General features: G+C 38.8%; 1 protein-coding gene across 2 annotated transcripts in view; it reads right to left on the minus strand.

Annotated features, from left to right (window-relative positions):
- Window positions 1-3013: 3013 nt before the first annotated feature.
- Window positions 3014-23672, minus strand: part of TGFBR1 (transforming growth factor beta receptor 1) — a 35306-nt gene continuing 14647 nt past the window's right edge. For both annotated transcript variants that reach the window (XM_066189898.1, XM_066189908.1), the window contains exons 4-9: window positions 23225-23455; window positions 17103-17270; window positions 16442-16598; window positions 9471-9595; window positions 8701-8831; window positions 3014-7340 (exon numbers count right to left, since the gene is read on the minus strand). In XM_066189898.1, the coding sequence (XP_066045995.1) occupies window positions 7215-7340; window positions 8701-8831; window positions 9471-9595; window positions 16442-16598; window positions 17103-17270; window positions 23225-23455 (938 nt within the window). In that variant the 3' untranslated portion in view covers window positions 3014-7214. The remainder of the gene's footprint in view (window positions 7341-8700; window positions 8832-9470; window positions 9596-16441; window positions 16599-17102; window positions 17271-23224; window positions 23456-23672) is intronic.

The following is a 23672-nucleotide window of genomic DNA, read 5'->3' on the forward strand; positions in this document are numbered from 1 at the left end:
TTGAACAGTGGGAGTACACACACGTTTCCCATGCCCATAGCATAGAAGGGAATGGGAAAATTGATTGAATGCAAATTAGTATCCAGGGATGTCCAGAGCAATAGGTAAGCTATTACAACACAGAGTCAACTTGGAATTAATAACCAACTCTCATTTTACAGCATCTTAAGATTGTTACTTATTGCCTTTGCTTTCTAGGTTTTTAAGTATTTAATTTAATGCCACAATAACATATATGTTTTCTAGTCCCTATGGGTAGATGACCAATGTCAAGAATTAAAACAGTGACGCACAGTTCTGGATGTACAAGCTTCTATTGCCCAAGCTACAAGAGCCAGGCAAGCAATATCAGCAACTGCACTGGGCCACAAATCTTCAAAAAAACCAAGTAACTGTATGTCCCCATTAGCAGGTAACACAGAGCAACCAGAAGGACAGATCAGAACAGCCAACACTAAGGACCCCCACATCTTTAGAGGCACAGATGTACATCCTGCAAGCAGCTGCCCCAATGCCAGTCCCACTGGAGTACTGCAGCTGCAGTCCCACTGGAGCTGCAGTCCCACTCCAGCCACTGATGCCTGGACCCACACTGTGGCCACCAGCACTATGGACACGTGGGCACCCCTGACCTATGGCCACACTCCAACTGCTGACACTTGGGTCTGCTCACTCTGGTCTTTCCCATTGCTTCACCAGACTCACAGACCCCTGGGTCTAGCCTCAGCTGCCCTGCTCAGACATCCCTGCGTCCCCAGAACTGAGTCCCTCAGGCAGGAAGGGATTTAAAAATAAAGGAAGAGGCTGTGCTGGGCACAGACAGACTAGCACACTGCTGGTCTGCTATTTATATATGACCCACCCTATTTGTCTCCTTATTCCTCTATTTTCCCATGCTCACTCCTCTCCAGGTCACCTAAATCTCTCCCTTTGCCTGTCCTTTTTTCCTTCGGTATGCATCCCATAAATCCTGCAGCCTGCTTGGTTTAAAAGCATATTCCTAAGTCCCTCAACCCTCATTCAAAAACATACATATTTGATATTATATAAAACTGAGTATCATGTGCCCAATTCTTCAACTGCTTACACAGACTTTCTGCTACTGGTGGGTGGGAGAACTCTTCTCATTTTCCTCATTGAGCTAATTAGAAACACATCTTGAAGGTGTTGACTATCTCCAGTGAAAACTCTTAATACCAATAAACACTGCAATCTTGCATAAGGAACATATCAGTATGGCTTGCTCTGGCTTTATTTTTTTTCTTCTCAAAAGAGAGGCAATGATTTCAGGTACCATTTCACCTCAGAGACCAGGGATTTATATCTTATTTTCAAGAAACTCTGAGGAAGACTTAGGAGTGTAGGTTTCTCAAGCACTACTGGATTTTATTTGCAGTCCAGGCAAGTTGACTAAGAAAATTTGTGCCAACGTTTCTTTTTTCCCAACCTTTTTTTCCCAAGTTTTTTCCCAACTTGGGAACAACTCCAGCCACTCTAAGATAGAACTATGAGACTCAAAACCCCAGCAGCTCATCATGTCAGTAAGAGGGTTTGCAGAGTGAGATTCCGGTAACCCTTCATCAGCAAAACAATGAAAGCTTTTAGTTCCAGTTAAAACATTATGGCTTGGCTGGATACAAAAAATAGCTAGTAAGAGCACTGAGTGAGAGATTTGGAATTTCTGATTTCCTATTTAAAAGGAATCTGTTTTCTGCCAGGACCACCCTTATGCTGTACTATAATTACTGGGTACATCACTGTACATCAGTTAGCAAGGTCACATAAACTGATAAAAGGAAAATTGCAGCACTTACTTGGTGTGGCATAGAAGTGGTTTGTTTATATACTCTTTAACTATGCTGCACCTACAGAAAATATTAATTACTTGACTGCAGTGGGTATTAAAAGAATCCCTTTCAACAGTTCCACACTTTAAAAATGAAAAAATAATTACGTTGGGCAAAGCAGCCAGCTGAAAATCTGCCACTCTTTATGCCGACTTGCAATCCAAAAGAGCATTCAGAGCTTCTGAATTCAGTGTCTCCTCTAAAATGATCCTAAAACATCCTCACATTTAGGTTACTTGTGGTGACTGTTTGCTATTTATGTGTTTTCAGTTGTTAGGCTCAGACCCTCAAAGCATGAAACAGAGAAAACTACTTCATGAAAACTAAGTTTGGTAGACAGCAACATTGCTATGCTAGTTCCAGGCCACACATTTCCTCTACTAGTAAATGCAGTAGAGGGATTCAGGATTTTCCTGAGTTTTGGTTGCTTGCAGGGGTAGCAAAGGCTTTCCTTTAGCCACTCATGGGACAGGGACTTATTCTCACCCAAACAACCATAGCTCCTGTAAAAGCATTTGAAAGGAATGCAGTTTTTCAACATTGCCATAGGTTTTCTCTGGACACCTTATGGCTTCCCATTGTGGAGAAAGTTCGCTGGAAGAAGTAATTTTTGGTAATTCTGTCTGAGCCAAAACTGAAGGAGGAACCTAAATTTATGTGAGGGCAAGATGTTCTATTTCTGTTTTGTCTAAAAATCTCCACCTTCCTTCAGAAATGCAACACCAGCCTGAAACTGAGTTTTGCACAGAAATAACCCACTGCAACACAAGTTGATTTTACTTTCAGTTCTGGGATGCACTGAGGTGCTGAGCTGCTTAAACAGACTAAAATAGGCTAAATGTTATTTCTATGCAAACATAAATGTGGAGAGGGAACAATCTGTTATTACTAATTTTGTTCAGGAGATGAGAGACACCAGCAATGTTCTTATACCCACATAACTGTAGGAGGCAAGGCAGAGCAGGCACTTTATCATTATGTACATAGCAGAGATTAGGTGGATTGCCTTGGCAGTAGCAAATCCTTTTATCAGTTTTGTAGTAGAAGAAACCCCTTCTGAGGAAAGGAATTCACAGTAAACCCATATTTTAGCAGGTAGGAATATCACACACAAACCCATATCTACCTGCAAGTTCTTGTTCTGAAAGACAACTCACGCATTTTGAAAAAAGTTATTTATTTTCACTGCTTTAATCTCTCTACTGTAGTGTTAGCACTTAACATAAGCATCCACTCCTCTACTATCCTATTTACAATCCATTGAAATGTATACTCTACAAATACAATACATATTTTCAGAAATGTAAGGGAAATGCACAATTTGGTAAGGTTTAAAAAAGTGACACTCATCTGTACAAGATCCTCAAATCATCCAAAAAGTAAAATTTACAAGGCAGTATCTACACAGCTATATAAGGTCAGGTGCTACAGTGACAAAGCAGCAAACTTGCTAATACAATAAAATACAGAAAACGAAGTGTTTTGGGGCCCCAGATAATACACTTAGTACCACTGAAGTTGTAAATTTAGTAATACCCATATTTCTAGAAACATGTAACTGCAAACCTGAAGAACATTCTGAAAAATATTAAACATTATATACACATGAGGTAAATGTACCTTGGTCTTTTAAGAGGTAATTTGAGTTTAAAGCAACGGATATGGTTGAAGGGGTTCTTTGTTTGTTTTTTAAACACAAAATGATTAACAACTTGCAATTATTTCAATGGCACAATATAAACAAGGAACTAACTAAAAGGTGAATTTCATGGCAATCACACTCAGAGTCATTGCTGAAAAAAATAAAATAGCCTCTTCATTTGACACCTTTATGTCCCCATACAGTCAATCCCAATGTCTTATATACAAAATCTTTCTTCCGATTACAAGCAGAACCACTAGAGGGTGACAGTGTGTCATACTTGGAGAGTCAGCTTGAGGAAACATCCTAGAATTCCAGCTTTTAAGGTTGGAACGTCCCTGAAGAATTCCAGCATTTCAAAAATCACAACAGACCATTTCCAATGCACCTTGTTCTCCTCATCCATACCCATCTGGTCACAAGTCTGTAAACCAAACTGAGGCTTCAATGTTACTAAAATGTAAAGTTGATTAAATCTACAAAACTTAAGTGAATGTATAATGTATGTAATATTTACAATAAACATTTGCATCAGTATTAATCAGAAACTGTTTTGGTATATACTTGAAATGATACAAAATTAATATTTTGAATGCTAAAATATTTTGGTCCCCCTGGATTTCCAAGAGCAGATCTGGTGATATTACAATCTTAATTTAAAAAATACTTATGTGTACCTGTGTCCATATATATAAGATATGATCTTACACAGGTAACATTTAAAGTTACATAATATATACAGACACAGCCTTTGTAAAAGGTGTTCAGTTCATAAAATGGAAAAGAACAAAGCTTGAAGTTGTGGTGTCAGAACTGAGGATACATATAGCTCTATTCAGAATTTTCCTGTTCTGCAGCCCAATAGGAATGATAAGGTTGTTCTAAAATACTGTTCCTGATGTCATACACTGTGTCAAGCATCCCTTCTGTGCTTTGTTTTTACAAGCTTGTATCAAAAAGCTAAATTTTGAACGAAGTAAGAACAGTTGCTGGCAATTCAGGAGAATGAAGATTTGCAGGTGGTTGAGACAAAATAACAGTTCATTGTTGACAGAATCATCTGCTAGCCATGATGCTGTTCAGCTGCTGTACATCCTCTTTAAAATGCAACAGAACTGTTCTGTATATTTTAGGAAATTAAATGTTATGTTGATAAGGTTTTGTGGGTGCTAAAAAAGCCACTAAAAAGCCACTAAAAATAATTTGATGAATTATACTGCAAGCTCTCCTGTTACCACAAAAATTACTAGAGAGATCTGAGGGCAATCCAGTAGCCTGATATTTCTAAAGTAGGAGCTGTACTATTTGTTTCTATGGTAAGGACTCCAGGACACCTATGAAAACTTAAAATGTATTTCAAAGGAGGAAGCCTTTGAAATTAGCATGGAGAGCCAGACCTATTTTCATGACGACCTGTTTTCTTTAAGCATCTGTACCAATACATAGGACTTGCTACAGAGGCTGCCAAGTAGATGGGCTTGGGAGTTACATCATATTCAAACAGGTTTTTTTGAACAGTCAATTCAAAACCTCTGTAGTGCACAACTGTCCACGTGCACAAAGGCATAGTTTATTTAAAATACTTACATGAAGTAACTTTTAATCCAGCTTTGATTGATGGAGGCCTGAAGCACATAAGCCTGACTTGTCAGATAATGCCAAACAAACACAAGCGTGACAGCTGTACGTATGTTTAAGCCTAATTGTTTTCTAAGAACTTCTCTTATTTTTCCCTTTTCTTCTGGATATGGTCTTCCAGGATGAATAAACTCATCCATTTTATTGTTGACTAAAACATTCCATTTTTGCAGTTCAGCCTGCGAGAATCTCTAATTCTGACACCATTTAAACTTATCTCCAAGCAAGCAGTAAGCATACAGAAATAAACAAAAATTAAGTGTTAAGGCTTTTCTTGGGTAAGGCTCATGTCACCTATGTAGCCTCTACTTCCTGGGCCTCATTCCTCTTCCTGCTTTAGCTGCCACACATCACAGACCATGGCACAGAACCTTGATTGTGCTGCTGCCAGCAACCACCCTGCCACTGCCACCATCTTGATAACAAACTACCAGTGGGCTCTATGCTGAGGGATGAAAAGGAAGCTAAGTTAAAGGTTGCCATGTGTGTTGCATAATGGGATGCGTACTATGTTCTGAAGAGCGGCAGGTTAGGCAGCATATTAATTACCAGGCATATTTACATACTGAAATACTATTGTTTTGGACATAAATGAAACCAAAGGTCAACCAGACTCTTCTAAAATTGCAATTAAAAATATGTCCTGGTAACAGCAAGTTTTTGTTGTACATTTGGGCAGGAAGCAATTTGATTTCTAAACAGGTTTGTAAAAGTATTATGATACTCATAAAAACTCAGGGAAATCTTAACTAAAGCCATGCACATTCTTCTGTGTTCTTATGACAACACAAGTCACCATAAGCTTTGTTCTTCTAACAATGAAGAGGATTGCTGGAATCCCCCGATATTTGTATCCAAAGACCTGCAGCTCACCACCTTCTCTAGCTCACCACTTTGTGTGAGGCACACACAACATACATGCACATAAAATTTATAAGCAGCTTTGAACTGTCTAGTACAAAAGCCTAAATAACTTCTCTAATGACAGGTGCATTTAATCCTCGTGTAATTGCAAATATTGTTCTTTGAGCCTTAAGACTCAGCAGAACTGCACAGAAAATATGCTTTTCATACTTATTTAATGAAGCAAAATCTCCCTTAACATTTTACTTTTCTTGCTACTTTTCTGAAGTAGATAGGTACTTCAAGGACTTTAGAAGTACCAGTTCATTAAAAAAAATCTTCTACATAATTATGACTCGTAACTTGACAATTACAAAATATGACAGTGAATTTACTAGCTTACACTATTTAAAACTCCTACAGTGGTTTCAAGAGTCAGATTTTGTAAAATTGAAGATACTCTATCAGTTACGTACTCACTGTTGAAATGAGTGAGATTTAGATCTTAGCTAGGCAAAGGAACAACTTTTAACTTGTATTTTTGAAACCAAAAGTACCATAGGCTTTGTACAACCCTACCATTTTGCATTAAAAGACTCAAAAGTGGCACTTACTGGTGTAATACAATCTATTTTGAAGGCAATGTAATGTTCTGAAAAAGTGGAAAAAACCCAGTAATCATGTATAAAGTATAGTTGCATAAGTTATGTTCCCACAACTGAATGAGGTCAATTTGTAAGTCAAGGTAAGTGTCCAAAAGATGCATTATTTAATAGCTAGCAAGTTATACTCCAGTAGTACATTCACAATCTGAATCAAGGAATCGAGACAGTGGTTCAGCGTCGTCAATGTACCGGGCAGGAATAAAGTTGCTTTAAGAGCCATCAATGCACTGTGGAACAATATAGTGAACCAGTTTCATTTCAGAAGTGACATCCTACTTTTAGCACAGTTAACTAGCAAAGACCAGCTATCAACTTCCCAAACAAAAAATTATAGATTAATGAAACTAGAGTACATGATATTTTGTAAGTAACCTGGGAAACAGGTTCATAGTGCACAGAAAGACCCAACACAACTGTTTAGCACATCCACAAAAATCCTAATAAGTGACGTTCCTATGAATACTAAAAGGCAGCAATATCCTTCTGTTCCCCCAGTGAGGTAGAACAATTAACCTTCTTAATACATCACTCTGGTGCAGATAGGGATTTTTACAGTGTTCTTCGATAGCAAATCCAGGATTACATCTTGATCCCCTCCTGTTGACTAAGTTGTGATAATGTTTTCTTAATGCGCAAAGCTGTCAGCCGAGCGGCTCCGTTGGCATACCAGCATTCCCGCATAATCTTTGCCATCACTCGTAATGCCTGCAAAGGAAAAACAAGTCATTGTGTGCACTGCTGTTCCAGTGCAGCCCATGTAACTGCTGCTTTGCCTTAGCCTCTTCAGGCATTTCTAAAGTCCACTACTAGTACTACAGCTGCATGGGAGAGTGTGCTGTTTAAAAAAAAAAAAAAAAATCTTACTTTATTTACAGAAAAGTAGAACTCTAAACACTGTAGAGCAAACCTGATATTTTTCAGTAGACTTATGGCCCATGAAAAAAGTATTTTAAAGAAAAAATAGTAACTTGTCTATAACTGTTTTCTGAATTCTCACATTAGACAAAAATAAACTGTTTTCATCTTATTTGCAGTTAAGGAGTTACTTCAATGGATAGCAATTAAGTTCATGAGCTGTCTTCCTCAAATTGAAGCTCTGCAAGGATTCTAAAAACTTCTGAGGTCTTTTCATCCTTCAAACAGCCATTCTTTGAAATCTGAGTGCTTCTATGTGCTATTTCTAACAAAGCAAATAAAAAAAATGGCAGACAAAATAAAGTAACAGCTCTACGTTCCAAAATACCATGAAAGCTGTATTACATTAGTAATTTCAACCCTGGTAACTTCCTGTATCACTGTTTGTTGGTGCACTCATCACCTTTCTCTCTTTCCTGTGCACTCTTGCCCAACTCTTATCTCAGCCATGCATCCATTCCACACATGCCACAACCCAGGTTCCCTCCTCTATCCAAAGCACCTCATCCTTATCAGTGCCTCAGTGCTCCTGCAGCCCACTGCAGCTACGCCCCCAAGCTGTGAGTCAGAATGCTCTGGTTGTAGGCCTCGTTGGGCTCCCAGAGCAATGCTGTTTGGGTCAGCTGTCCTGGGTCTGCTCCCTCTCACGCTCTTGTCCACCCCCAACCTAAGTGAGAAATGGAGAATGCCTTGAAGCTGTGCAAGCACTGCTCAGCAACTGCTAAACCATCAGCGTGCTATCAAACTGTTTTAGCCACAAATCCAAAACACAGCATTGTGCAGCTTACGATGAAAGACGCTGACTCAATCCCAGTCAGACACAGTACTACTTGTTTGCAATGATGCTTCCTGCATAATATAATTCAGACTAGCTCTAATTTATATTAGCATCATCTAGGCTTCACAGGAAGGGATCCTAGAATCCTCCATGCAGAGTTAGCTATTAACTTCTATGAAACTACATTTAAATACTTATGTATATAAACAAAGAACAACACTTTCAATAAAACCATAATGATTAGAATGAAATTAATTAAGTTCTCGTAAGAGCAGCTCTTCTCGCTTCAACAATAAGCATGATTTTTAAGCCACTGAAATCACTAAAAGCTCTAGTGTCCATTAAAGCAGCTTTAGTAAGGTTAGTTAATACCTCACAGCTCTGCCATCTGTTTGGAATATTGGGCCTTAACTTCTGTTCACACACAACTTTCCTCATTTCTTCAACAGAAGGGTCTGAAGGAACAAGGTCATAGTATGGCAACTGGTAATCTTCATGGATTCCTGTAACAGGTAGAAAATAGCCTTATTTTAGCTAACACTGGATTACATATTCATCAGTTCTTACTGCACTCCTTATCAGTATCCTACCAGGTTTTGGTCTTCATTTTTAAAAATCACATCACAATGACTGACAAACAAATAAAAATCCTTAACCATACTTTGGGAGTGTTTTCATTAGCCATGAAGGATCTAAAATTTATAAATTTGGAAGAGATACAAGCTACCTCAAATCTTTCATATGCTATTCTAAAAACGTGCCTCTTCAGAGCACATGATTTATAACAGCATGCTTCATTTAAAATAAGGTATAGATTTATCTGAATACATTATAGCTAGGTCTTGTGGTGTTTGTCCCTTGCTCACAAGAGTATTAAATTTTACCCTTTTCTTCCCTATATATAAATATTTAGAAAAAAATAGACAAGAATATTTCCTATTTTCTTCAAAAACTATGTTTTGTCAATCTAGAAAGAGGCTGACTAGACCAGTTATCATTTACAGGATTAACAATTAGAAAGTCTGAGATAGACTGGCTATTACTTTGCACTGTTTTTTGGGCAAACTGTTTTTAGAACCTGAATAAGTTTAAGTTACTTATAATTCCTCAATATGTCCCATTTTGTAAAGATTGCCACGTACCACCAATTGAACACCGCCGAGCTATTTCCCAAAACACTAATCCCATTGCATAGATGTCTGCTCGTTTGAATGACTCAAAATGTTTCATATTTATGGAATCATCTAGAACTTCAGGAGCCATGTATCTGTGTGAAAAAAAAATAATTTCATAAACACTTAAGAGTAGAAAAAAGTTCAGCACTACTGATCAGCTCAAATACAAAATAATGTATTTTTGTGGGAAAAGAGATAAAGAAAAATCTCCTTCATTGAAGTTATCCAATCAGAGACAATTCAATAAAAAGGGATAAGTAAACAGAGAAACAAGCAGAGAAATAGGGGGAATAAGTAAAATGTGAAACAATAAACAACTAGAGCCATAAACCTGATAGACAAGGGGCAACTGAGACAGTAACTAAGACCAAAAGTCCCCAATTCCTCATTGACAGGCTATTAAAAAACTCCAGGCACAACTTTATAGAGGCGCATGCAGTCTGGACATTGTGACTGTTAATAACTGTGAAGAAGAACAAGAAGAACGTGAGGACTGAGGATATTGAAGGAAGGCCTGTGCAACTATGCAACACTCATCAAGGAATGTTCAGGAGAAAGGGAACAGAAGTGTGGCAACAGATAGAAAAGGGTTGCAAAGGGGCCAGCTGTATAAGAGGCTGCTAGTCTGCACATGCTCACCAGTGTATCCTATTTTATTAAATCCTAACTATTCTGTGCAATCTCACTCTCAAGCCCACGTGCATGTGTTCTCTAAGAACTGAACGTCAGCAATTGGAGGCAGGCATGAGTCTGTTCAGGACTAGCAACTAGAGCAGCACAAGGGATGAAGCTGACATTAGAGAGCAACATCAGTAGCTGGAAGGGGAACTACAGGTCCTAGGAGTCTGCAGGTCTAAGAGCACATATGTGGAGCTACTGTGGGGGGATCACACAGTGGTCATTATGGAAATGAATTCTGGGCCAGCAACAGAATTCACCTTCTGTAGTCTGACAGAAGGTGAAGGAAACCCTGGTGCCAACAACTGGAGCAAATGAGTGGGTCTGCTTCAGCTACTGAAATAAGACCATGGATCACAGGCTTCATGGTCACACCTTACGTGTACCAGCTACAGGGAAGAAAGGGGATGGGAAGAACAGAATAAGGGTCTCTCAGCACCAGCAACAGGAGTGAGAGTCATAGGTTGTAAGGTCTGTGTGCCTGGGTGCCAGCTGCTGGACTGGGCCACAAGGTTTGCATTCCCCCAACCCTGGTGGGGGAAACAACACAGCCGGTGTGCAGGATGGTAATTCACTAGTTTTGGGGGTTAGGTTTGTTCCTTTTTTACTCTAAAGAATTTTTTTTCCCCACAAGTTACTAAGGAGACTAAGTATTGGGTGCTTAAGGGTGCTTGACCAAAACAAAGGGGTGGCCAAAGCTCAGAGGGGGAGATTTGGGGCAAGAAAAGGACAGAGCAGGAGGCAGCTTGTGTCTGGTTATCAGCATTAGGCGAGAGAGAACAGCTAGGCTGCTGCTTGCTGCCGGAGGAGTTCACTGTCACCATAAAAGTCTAGTCCTGGGAAACCTGCTTTCGTGCCCTGGAATTCTGAGCTACTCCGCCTGCCCTGCTGGAGCTGGGTCAGCCCTGTCCTGCCGTCGGGGCTTCTTCGGCACTGCTCTTTTTGCTGCAGTGTGACCCTGTACTCCCCCTGCCCTGCTGGGACATCCTGCTATTCCAGCTACTCTCTCCTGTTTCCAGCTTGGTGCTCTGAGGATTCTGAAGGGGCAACTAAGACCAAAATGCCTGGCTTTTTGTGAAGCAAAGCCCTCAAGGTCCTTGGTACTGTTTTGTTATTAATGCTGTAGTTGTTGTTGTTGTTTGCTTTCTTATACATACTAGTAAAGAACTGCTATTCCTATCCCCAAATCTTTGCCTGAAAGCCTCTGACTGCAAATTTATAACTGGAAATAAAGGGGGAGGTGGTTTTCATTCTCCATTCCAAGGGAAACTCCAGCTTTCCCTGGCAGATACCTGTCTTTCCAAACCAAGACAACTAGCAACCTTCAAGCTGATCTAGCCAGCACCCACGCAGCCCGGGCAGGGATATTTGCCAGGTGCAAGGTCCCATGCTGCTATTTGAGGGAATCCCATGCATGGAAGCATGCATACAAATACATCAGCTGTTTGCTGCTGTGCATTAACCCAGCTGGGGAGTACAAGATCCATGGAGCACAGGAAAATGCATTAGAAACAGCAAGCTTTGGATGGATGGTTGAGGGGCTCATAAATGTGCATGGAGTTGTGAGGCTGCAGAAGGGAGTAACTGCTTTCACTAATGAAGTTCAATCCTGATCAACTGAAGAGAAGGAAGGAGACTTGGCTGTCTATAGTTATGTTTTATACAAGTTCTGACAGTGTTTTATGTGGGTGTTGAAGACAACACATGGTGTATAGCAATCTGTATAATCAGCCCTGTCAGTACTATATGTGTCTGTGTATGACTGATTGGATCCCAAGGAAGAAAGCAGCAGCCACATCCATGGGCCTTGAATGAACTGAGAGCCCTAGCTCATTGGAACACACTAGCTGGGCTCCAGAGGTCAGACAAGAGGAAGCCCCAACTCCAGTAATCTGACAAATTATAGCAGCCACTTAAAACATCCCCTAAGAAGCCTAAAGGAAGAATAAACAAGTGCTGGTTAAGAAACCAGTGCTGTTAAAAATTTCTTGAGAACAAAGGTCTGCTAGCATTGTAGTACTCTTCATCATATAGTCTGCAAGTCCCACCCTAAACCATGCTTTTTTAAAAATTAGTAAATTCTATGTCGATTATAAATTAACAATGGTGCTCACAAATTTGGTTTACTCACATTTCATGCAAGGAGAAAAATTTGTAACAAACTTTTCCCTAAGAATCAAGGCCTCAAAACTGGTCATGGCATCCAAGTGGCTGTTACCTTGTTTAGTAAGTCTGACATGGGAACATCAAGCAAAATATAAGTGCGGACCTTACTGCAAGAGCTACTGACACAGCAGCATCCCCACTGGCCGCTGGAAAGAATGAATGTTATTTGCTGCATCAAGTCAATATCAGTGGTAGCACTGTTCTCTCATTCTGGCAGGGTTCTGGCAGCTAAATCCACTATGTGATGTTTAGAAGAGTTCAGTGTGTTTCTCCACATTGCTACCCCAGCAGTCTTAAGCTCAAAAGTCAGTGAAGCAGGCCAACAGTGGCAATTGGGCTTTGAAGAGCGGTGTTGACTGGTAAAAAGGCAACGTGTGCAGAATACTGGAGTGGAATACAGTGCTAGGCAATAGCTCTACCTCTGGAACAGCCACAGAAGCCTAGACATGGTTTCCTTTAACCAATAGTGAAGTAATATTTTCTTTTCTAGTACCAGGGATGGTAGGCAGAATACAAGACACTACTTAAAAGAAATTTCAGGACTATCACACCTTCCAGAGCTCCCTCAGCACTACTGTGTCTTACAGAAATTACACAGATACAAGGAAACAAGGGCTATCAAGATAACTAAAAAATTGCAACCAATAGTTGCATTTGTTCTGAACTACCCAGAACCTCAACTAAGTTTGCTGAGATGAGAGTTCTCCTAAGCCATACAAATTCCTCACAAGTAATAAACACAGCACAAGAAGAGGACAGCTGCCTGAAGTTGAGTGTAAGGTTTACTTTGACAGTATTTATTGAACTGAAGTGGAGTATTAAGTATTGTTGCAATCTTTGATATGGATGAGGCTCAAATTGTTCAGGTCCACCCATATCAAAAATGATTTAATCAAGAATGCAGTGAATGCTTTAATGCTTCCCAAGGATTCTGCACTACTGGATACTCTTATGGTACTTCATGTGCTTGACACTGTAAGTGATTATTCTTGGAGTCCAGCAGAAAGAATATTTGATCTATCTTAAGATGACATGAGGATGAAAAGAGTGATGGACCCAAAAAACCAACAAACTAGAAACCCCAACCATGGTGCAAAATGTCAGCCAGAAACAATAAGCAAGCAGTAAAGGAAGATTGTCTCGACCTCTGTGAACCATCCAAAGAACAAGGCTTTTAACAGGAAAGACCATAAGAGGCCTGAATGTGGCAAAAAATCCCCTCTCCCCATGTGAGTTCCATTGGCAAATTGACCTCTTACCAACGTCCTCCATCAATGCATTTAGATTTGCTCTGGCTTCCATGACATAGAATGGTGAATGGCAGAGATTATTGCTGGAACAAAAGCAGAAAGGCAAGGAGGTCGTGTAGTGAGGTCAGCAACTCAGTCATTTCATGGCTGTTAGGCAACAGAGAGAGAAGCACGCATCTCCTTGTCAGCCTATGTTTCGGAAATGCATTGCTTGGCAGAAGCAGTATCTTAGGCTCTAGAAAGAGCAACTCTATTACACAGAGTAACTCTGACCTTCTGAGCAAGGTCTGCAGCTCAATATCATCCAAAAACAAAAGGATAAGTCTACAAAGAAGGATACAAAGTATGTTGTGCATGATCTGGCCAAACTTTGGGTGCCTGCTGACCTCTTTCTCCCATCTCTTTTAGTCCAAAAGCTCAGTACTAGTTGTCTAAATTTCTTGTACAACATATAGGGAGCTTTGTGTCATCAAATAGACCCATACACAACATGTTGTGTGGCATCTCCCTTCATCAAGTCCATACTCTACAAGGTAGAATTCTGCCCATATTTTGTTCAGGTAAACTTCAGAGAAGCAGCCATGGTAAGAATTTGCTGCCAAACTTCTCTTAAAACACAACCCATTTGAACTATCAAAAGTAACAGCTAGGCCACACATCTTAAAAAAAAAAAAAAAAAGAAAGAAAGAAAAAAGAAGGAGAATGAGGGGTTTTTTACTTGCCTCATTACTTGCTTAATGAAGGGAGTGAGAAAGGGATTCTATCTCCTTTCTCAGTTTAATGCTCACATTCCCTGCTTTATGTTGCAGGCTGAGCTGTGAAAGCACACAGTTCACCCCTCTGATAAGGCTAAGCCTCTGAACAGAAAAGAAATAAAGTCAGAAAATCCAGTGAGAAAGAGGGATCATCAGTTTGACTCAACACCTTGATCACCCACACAAGAGTAAGTCTGCTTGCTCCCTAGACATACATTTTTACAATAACCATTAGAAAAATACAGACACTGTCAAATCTCCTTGAATTTGTACACAGAGCCTCCATGTGCATAAGAGGTACCAGCAGTGGCAATCAGTGGGAGTTAAACCTGTCACTGAACAGGTAAGACTGGAACTGTACTATGAAAAATTAATCACAGGTGTAGAGCTACTTACCTAAAAATGTACAAGAGGAAGAAGGGTTGAAGCCTCTTACAAGAATGAGCAATTTTCAGAGGTAGAAATGACTAATGTCTTTAAAAGGGGAAAGAGATTTAACCCTCCTGCTGTCCACTGCAGCAAGCAAGAGTTGATACAGCTTTACCCTTGTGAAGAAGCTTAAGGCAGATGAACAAGCAATTTAATAATGCCTGTGCAAGAAAAGATCTGGTAAGTGGGATCTGCAAACACAGCTGAAAGGATGCTTTCTCCAACGACTAGACTAAAGAAAGTAACTGATTTGTACAACATTTTTCTTTGCACGTAGGTGTAGTAGAAAATTCAAAATCACACATGGCATGTGCCCTGCACACAGCTAGAATTGCAATGACGAATTTCCAAGTAAGCCTGCTGTATACTGGAGACGTTGAGAAGGAATAATACTAAGTACCTCATAATCTAGGAATAGTTCAGAAAATAAATCTTATCTGACCATTTGTATGGTATTTTTAAAACTGGCAAAGGACTAGTATGGCAGAGCTTTAGAACAAAATAACTTCAGCAATCTAAGTGTCAGTAAAACAAATTTTCAGCACTTATTCTAACAGCTGTAGTTAACTGAGCCTAAAAATAATGTTTAAGCATTTTTTTCCCTTCCAAAAAGACACAGCTCAAGGGGCATTCTGGTTCACTGTAAAACCCCAATCAACACCCCATCCTGCAATATCACTTACTACAGGGATATAAAAAAACCCCTATTTTTGATTTATAAACTGGAGATTGGACAACATCAACACAATTTTCTGCAACACTGCTAAGCCATATGGGCTTGGCTGTCACACATTTCTCTGAGCAGTCGTTCAAACTCCAGTTTGACATAGCACTAAACCTATAGGGATCAGAAGAATGAAAAGTTGCCCACATCCAAAATGTTTGCTGCGGTTCACTGTTAGTGCTGCTATCTCTGTATGCTGTATAGCTGCATGGATTACTAAGGGAAATTTATTTATAGCTTCCCGTTATTATTACCCAAAGGTTCACCAATGATAAATTACTGACAGTAAGTTGTATTGCACTTGTGCTGAGTTAAACAGCTCTGAATTCTTCTGAGGGCAAGAAAAACCTGTATTTCCAAATTCAGAAAAAGCTTTTAAGAGAGACTATATGGACTCATCCACTGAAGATCCTATTTATGCCTTAGATGACAAAGACTACTGTTTTAACTTCTTGCATTTCTATCAAAAATGTGATTCCAAGACAGCCCGTGTCCAAGACTCTGCACCTTGTATGTTCTACCACACAGGCTTCACACTGAAAACCACAGCTTTTCACTGTCACTATCAATATCCTGTCTTACACTCCTGATTGGGCAGCAAGTAACATTCCCATGCAACACATGACAAGAAGAAAAAAGAAAGAGCTCTGAAGTCTCTAAAATCAGTCATGAAGTCTCTTAATTGTTTTAATACATATTTGTGCCCTACAATATTTAGTGAATTTTCAGTATTTTACACATGCCAGCACTGAACATGCTTTTTACGTGCCTACCATCTAACTAAAATACCAGCTGCCAAGGAAGTGCTTAAGAACTCTATCTGCTGCAACATTTTCTTGCTGCTTATATTTCTATCAACACAAATTTATATAGAACAAGAAAAACCAAAGCATTTTATTATAAAAGTTGCCTGACACATCACATAAATGATTTTACCTTTTTGTTCCCACTCTGTGGTTTGGGGCGATGTCAATTGTGTCTGTAGCTGAATCATGCCTAACTGCCAACCCCAAGTCTGCAATGCAGCATGTTCCATTCTTTTTCACCAATATGTTTTTTGATTTTAAATCTCTGTGGGCAATCGCTGGTTTTCCTGTAAGGGAGAAAAACAGAAGTTGCAAAAAAACCCCAAACCAAACTGCTTTTATTCTAAGCCTAGTGCAAAATTTTGTTTGAAGTTACAGAATTCCTTCCAGTTCTGACACTTTATGTGCACCGGGGTACCTCCTGAAATCATTCATTGTAGATTGTCTGGCTGTTCAGGAAAGTGCCTTTCATGTTTACTGTATTACACCACTCTTACTCCTTTCCCTCTTCCTGCAAGTATTTATTGCACACACATCCTACTCAAACTTTGTCTCAGCTCAAAGTTAAGAAGATGCGACATTCACTATTACTTGGTGCCTTTTAACAGGTGTTTTTTAGGAAGGATTGTTACATCACAATACCAGAGAAAGGAAGGCAAAAAGCCTTTCAAATGAAGGTCTAATTATTTGGAACTCATCACAGAGTAGAACAAGCTACTTATGTGTCACTAGAAAAACCAAAAAACCAACCAGTATTATCCACATGATACACAGAATAATTGTAAGATTACCTTGTGTGCCAACAATTTCCATGTGCAGATGAGCAAGACCACTGGCAGTGGACAAAGCTAATTTTATCATTCCTTCCACTGTTACTGTATACCTGTTCAGGTAATCAAAGAGTGATCCATGCTCATGATAGTCTGACACTAACCACAGCTGAGTCCATGTACCATTGTCTGCAAAATAAAACTGGGATGAATACCACACATACATACACAAATGACAAATAAACAATATATTCCACTTTTATACAATGCTTATGAAGTACAAATCATGGCCTGCAAGTAACCTTGAAAATTAGACTCTTACTATTAGAGACTCAGACTCTTCTATTCCTGTAACATTTAAATGCCTCTGCAAGGGCTGGTAATACCATGGGAGAGCTTCTGAAAAGCTTAGTGAATATTCTTATATTTAAACTAAAACACAAACCATAGAAAGCTGATATCACTATAATTCTGAGGTGTATATTTAGGGTGAGGTGTTCAGGGTATTAGCCAGGCCTAGAGACAGGGCACAGGGAACAGTGCTGAATGTATGATATGAAATTAATCCCATCACCATCCATCTAGCACAATGCTGTCCAGGTTAAGGATAAAAAGTGTTTCAAACTTTGCTCCCTATAACCTATATATATTCAAACAATTCCTATAATGGAAAGAGAACTCCGGCTTGCTACTTTTACAGAATAATCTCAACTAAGTTATTTAAACAGGCAAAAAAAATTAGTCATATGCTCCAACCTGTATAAGACTGGTAAAAAGCTACTATTGATGCAGGAAGTCTTTTACATCCACACAAGGGATGCCTAAGTTTTGCTTTTTAGAAAGAAATAATGAAATAAAAATTTTTAAAAAAACATCCTCAATTATTTTCTAGCTAGAACTGCTGCATCTCTTGCTACTTGGCAATATCCAAGCACAAACTCATAGAGCTCAGCACAGTATTAAATGTGACATTTTCCAAAGAGAATTGTGGTCTCTGAAGAATCAATCCAACAGTATTTGCTTCACTAAACCAGTCTTACAGAACCATTAGAAACAGGTATGACTTCACAGGCACAGAAAAGACACTCTTAAATACACACAGTCAGAGAGCTCCAAAGAACTGCAGAAGTTCCAAGTAAACTAACCTTATCACATGAGAATATTTTCTTCACTCTGTTTTATTCTACTGGATCATCAGTTATGACCCTACATTGCCTGAAATAATCCTCTCCTGGGCATTAACATCATACACACTCATTGCTTGGTCCTGTATTTAATTTCTTCTCCTGTTTCTTAGGAGTGGGATACCTCAGCAGGTATCTGTACTAGACACCTAGCTGTAAGGAGGGAAATAAAACTTATTTGAATTAGTCTACCAGACCTATTGTGTTTAAACAGCTCTGTAAAAATTTCAGTTTCTGAAGAATTATCACAACTTTGATTCAAGACTATATAGTGGCTTTGCATAAAGTTCCTTCCTTCTTAACACTATGTTTCTTCCTAAGAGGGGAATATGCTGGTGGTTACAGACACTTCTGTTCAAGTTTTATCTTGTGTATAACCTGCAAGTTTTAATATTCAAGCTCCGACTTCCTTCCAAAGGAGAAATATAAGCTGGGTTTACCATCCAGCCTGAGAAGAACCATGATTCTTTCCTATTATATGCCATATTTATGACCCTTCAACCAGATTTTAAGAGGGGACAGTGCTACATTCAAACCTACATGAATAATATTAGTTACAGACAACCTGAAATGCAGCAATAGGTCCAGTGTCCAGCTATCAGAAGGGACCTACTATGTTTTCCTTGCCTTGCTATATTTGATAAGCTATACATTTGTTTAGCACTCCAAGCAGAACATGTTATGATAAACATAAGTCTTCTTATTCTATTGACAGTTCTTGATTATTACCAAGTAATAATTAACTTGACCCTAAGTATTTTTGGCTGCATGGTAAACAGCATCTGCCATGAAGCTTTCAATCACAGGATTTGCATTATCAGGTAGGAAAAAATAACTACACTCAATAGTAATTACATACACTAGCCCAGCTTTTCATGTTTAGGTAATCTAATTTAGTTTATATACACACAATGATCAAGAATCTCAAACATTTTCAGAATAGTAAAATAAATTACAAAAAATGTGCTATTGGAAATATACATGTGTCATTGGAAATATATTTAAGAGATTAATTATGGTTATTTCAGCTATTTCAAGAGACCTGAAAGCATTTTATACCACCAAGACCACTCAGAAGTAAAAGATTTTCATTTTTAACTCTAAAAAATATTGAAATTCTGAGAAAATAGGTTTTCAGATTTGTTGTCAGGAGACTGATTAGTTTGGGAAAAACATTACTGATGTTCAAGCAAAATCTGTCTTAGAGCTGACTCGTGAAGAATAGAATTTATACAAATGCTATATTAAATATATAATCAAGTTTCAATTTAAACTTGATTGACTGGAATCACTTAAAAGAAAAGTGTTTTTTTTCACATCAACACTAGCAAAACAAAAATATTTCCTGTGGTGTTATGTAGCAAAGTGCTTCAAAGCAGAGATTCAGCCTTTTTTGGCATGCAGATAATACAATATTAGAAAAAAACCCAAGAAAAAGAAGTAAAAGTATCAGATTCAGATGGGATCTACAACTAGAAATCTCTTACAAATGACATATTCAGGGAGATGGCACTTTTGTCAGTGACTGGAGGATGACTTATGTCTTGTTAGCATAACAGCTTGACTCTATCACATTGACACAGACATCTGACTAAATGATGAAAAGCACTTGAGCTGTGCAGATTCCTCCTTCTCAGACTAAAGCCAGAGCTTCAAAAAGAATAAAAAAGGCTGAAATATTACTTCTCAAGAGGCAGGAATTCTGCTCATTTCTTAACATCACTCTTGGGGATCTACTTACCATGAAGGGTATTCTGACTGAACCAAACTATCAGATAGGGAAGTGCAGCTTTCAGTTAAGGGGAAGGAATGGAGAAGTCAAGGTATTTTAGTGCATAAACTTATCTGGAAGTGTGCAGTGCACGACTTCACCCTATTTTAATTTGCCTACAGACAGTTATGATTACAGCCAGCTAATGCAGAGAAACCTTTAGTACTGTAAACTGCGGCTGCTGACACTACTGTTTTGCTACTAGAATAATACAGGTAAGTAATCCCTGATACACTTTACCTTCATGTAACTGGGTTAGAAAGAACAAAACAAAAAATTATGCACAAAAAGTGTGTGTTTAGATGGTTCAAAACAGGACAACACATGGCCCTGAAAGCAACTTCCCTGACCTAGCAGTATTTGGAGGTTAGCACATAGTCGTTATGCAAAGAGCTACCCAGAACACAAAAGTGCTTGTCAGGCAGACTACAACTGCAGTTAAAAACATTCATTGCTTCTCAGCCCTCAAGCTGCCTGAACTGCAGCAGCTATTTCCCAGTAGATTACAGGATGGGAAGCAGACAGATTGGACCAGCTCCTGTAGCCTTCTGAACATGACAGAGGTCTGGGGAAGTAGAAGAAGAGAAGAAGAACGAGCCATTAAGGCACATGGACTGTCCTGAACAGTGTAGTAGAAAAAGGAGTGAAGACAGCAGTTCAGTCACAATCTCTAATCTAAACACACACCCTCTTACCCAAAGGAACTCCTTCCACCAATTTTACACAAAATAGCCAGCTAGATGTTCCTCAGCAGTTGTGAAAAACTGCAGTTGCGGTAAGAGGAAAGACCTTATTAATGACTTCAGCAGCAGCAAGAACTGAAGCATGCCTTGGTTCTACAGCTCTTTTACTTGTCCTTTGCTAATTTTAAAATAACTAGTACTCCTGCATCTCTGCAGTCATCTTTGTAGTACCTGAGACACACAGATTCATAATGCCTTTGTGCATTCCAGCTAGGCTGTAGTAACTCCTGAATACATTCAAAATTCAGCCCTACAGAGAAATGGATGCAAATCCTCCACAGATATAACTGCTGTGAACAAATACATACTCTTGCACCTGGCACCACACAAACATTCATCAGTTAGCACCAGCATCTATAATGAAGGACAGTTCCTTAAGCCATTGGAACACATAGGTGTTCTTAAGCCATTGGTCTCTAAATTCATGCTGTGATACACCTTCTCCTTTCAGAGTACCATGATAGTGCACCTGCTACACTAGGAGAACTACCCCTACAATGGTCTCCCTATGTTGTCCCATTTAATGGGATACAAGCGGCCTGAAGTATTCTAAACAAGAATTGAAATATTAACCTCCTTCAATATTCAGGACTGAATTCTTAGCTCAGGGAGTGAATACTGTGTACATATTTCCTCACTCAGAGAATGTAGGTTATACAAATTAATTCTGCGTTGATGGGTTAAAAATCTACATCTGCTCAGACAGCAATACTGTTAGAGAACAGTCAAGAATAGTGGCATTTTCAAAATACATTTTTTATCTATTTTTCAAAAACCAGACACCAACTAGCTCTCAATAAAGTAGAAGAGCCTTACCCTGAAGAGCTAAACCAATGCCATGGACCTATCAGTTAAAGATTTCTTCTTTGTATGTAAAGCATATTAACAGAAAAACCAGAAACAATTTCATATCACGTTATATTATACTACAAGGAAATCAAAGATGACCAAGTCAAATGCTATAGCATCTGCAACACAAATCAGCAAGCAAGAAATTATCTTAAAAACCCACCCATTTAGGAAACCTTCCACATACCCTCTTCTTCACAGCAGTCAAATGTATTTTTGGGACAAACTACCTGGAGGTTTCAGACAAAATGAGACACTGGTATACTTAACCACAGATGGATTTTGTGAAAAGTTACAACCAAGATGTTGCAATATATCCCTTATGCTTTTAAATGAGAAATAGAAGCTAAAGTTTCTGCAGAGATGGCTCTTCATAGATGGCTTTAATGCAGCAGATCTAATTTTAAACCCAGGCCCTAGATACTCCCCTAGGCCAACCAGAGCAAAATCAAGCTCCTGTAGGTGCTGGTAATACCAAATACAATTCTTATAAAAATGAAACAGTTTCTAATGGTAAGCATAGTAAGCTGCAGGAAAAAGTTGTCTGGTATGGTGTTGATCTGCAAGCTCATGGAGGATAACAAGTTGCAAAAACATCTGTTTGGAGCAAGTTAACTTAGACAACCCTTTCCTGGAGAAGAGTTCTGCACAATCTCTTGCATTCTGTTCAAATTCTACAGATTTATATAGAAATTTGAAATTCACCTAATGGTAATTAAAAAGAACTTTACACATATACTTGATGCTCACTTAAACCATTTAAGAATTTCACACAAAATTGAGAGCCTTTTAAAAATTCAGCATGTGTGTGAATTATTGACTCCTCCCTAACATGACAGAATTTTCTGTTAATGCTTTCTTCACAAAGATGTCAAATGCCAGTTGTGGTGAAACATGCAACTTCAGATGAAAATAACTGAAAGAAACAGCATCTTGATATCTTAGCTCCCCTTAATGAAAGAAATTCAAAACTTGGTTTTGTCAGATTCTTTACTGGAGTTGCAGGGAAATCCAAGAAACTTTAGCCTGACCAAAATCACAACAAATCAAAATTGAAAAAAAGGTTCCTCTTACTGGATGATTAAAGGCTTATCAGGAGAGTGTCAGGAAACAGGCATACCTTTACTACTAGAAACAAATCATTAATTCCATTTTCCAATATACTTTCTAACTTTTCTAAAAGAATAATGTCTCATAATTCAGCCTTAATAAATGTGTAACCTCCTCATTTATATCAGGACAACAGGATTACACATGATCTCTTTCAGCCCCACACATCTTTATTATTAGGCTATGAGGTAATGACAGGTACTAGCATTCAGCAGCTGTGTGGGCTCACAGGACAAGGCATGTCCTTTTTGACACCAAAGCATTTTAAGCAAATTTAAACAAAGCAAATTCTTCAGAAAAAAAAAAAAAAAAGACAATGTACCTTTTCCTGCATTAAACCTATGAAAAGCATACCAAATCCTGAACTGCTCCAGTAACAAAACTTTTTTGCTACTCTTAAATGGATCCTCAACTTTTTTTCCCTTCACGTACTGTCTATTCCAACCAGGTGCAGAATTAGCAAAATGAATTCATAGTGCCACCAACCTTTGTTATCTGCAGCTATAAATCCAAGAATGTTTTCATGGCGTAGCATAACTGTCTGATAAATTTCTGCTTCTCGAAACCATGACCGTTCCTCTCTTGAAGAGAATATCTTCACAGCAACTTCTTCTCCTCTCCACTTCCCCCGCCAGACTTCTCCAAAGCGACCCTTACCAATGCTTTCTTGAAGTACTATAGTTCTTGCAATTGTTCTTTGCACAAGTAAAGGTAAACCTAAAAAGAAGATTTTACATTAACCTTAAATATCACTTTACAGAATTAGCACTTATCCCACATACTGAATATGAGATCCTATTTCTGTTACGGTATTTCTCTTAGAATGCACATACTCTCTAAGATTTTAACTGCTTGTTGAGAACTGCTAGCAAGCACATAGGTAAGATACTGCCTTCACCCTTAAAAAGCCAGCTTAACGAGCACTCAAGGAGAT

The sequence above is a fragment of the Chamaea fasciata genome, unplaced genomic scaffold (assembly GCF_029207755.1).
Source record: "Chamaea fasciata isolate MVZ Bird 193981 ecotype frontalis unplaced genomic scaffold, bChaFas1.0.hap1 SCAF_1, whole genome shotgun sequence".
In the NCBI taxonomy this organism is placed as follows: Eukaryota; Metazoa; Chordata; class Aves; order Passeriformes; family Sylviidae; genus Chamaea; species Chamaea fasciata.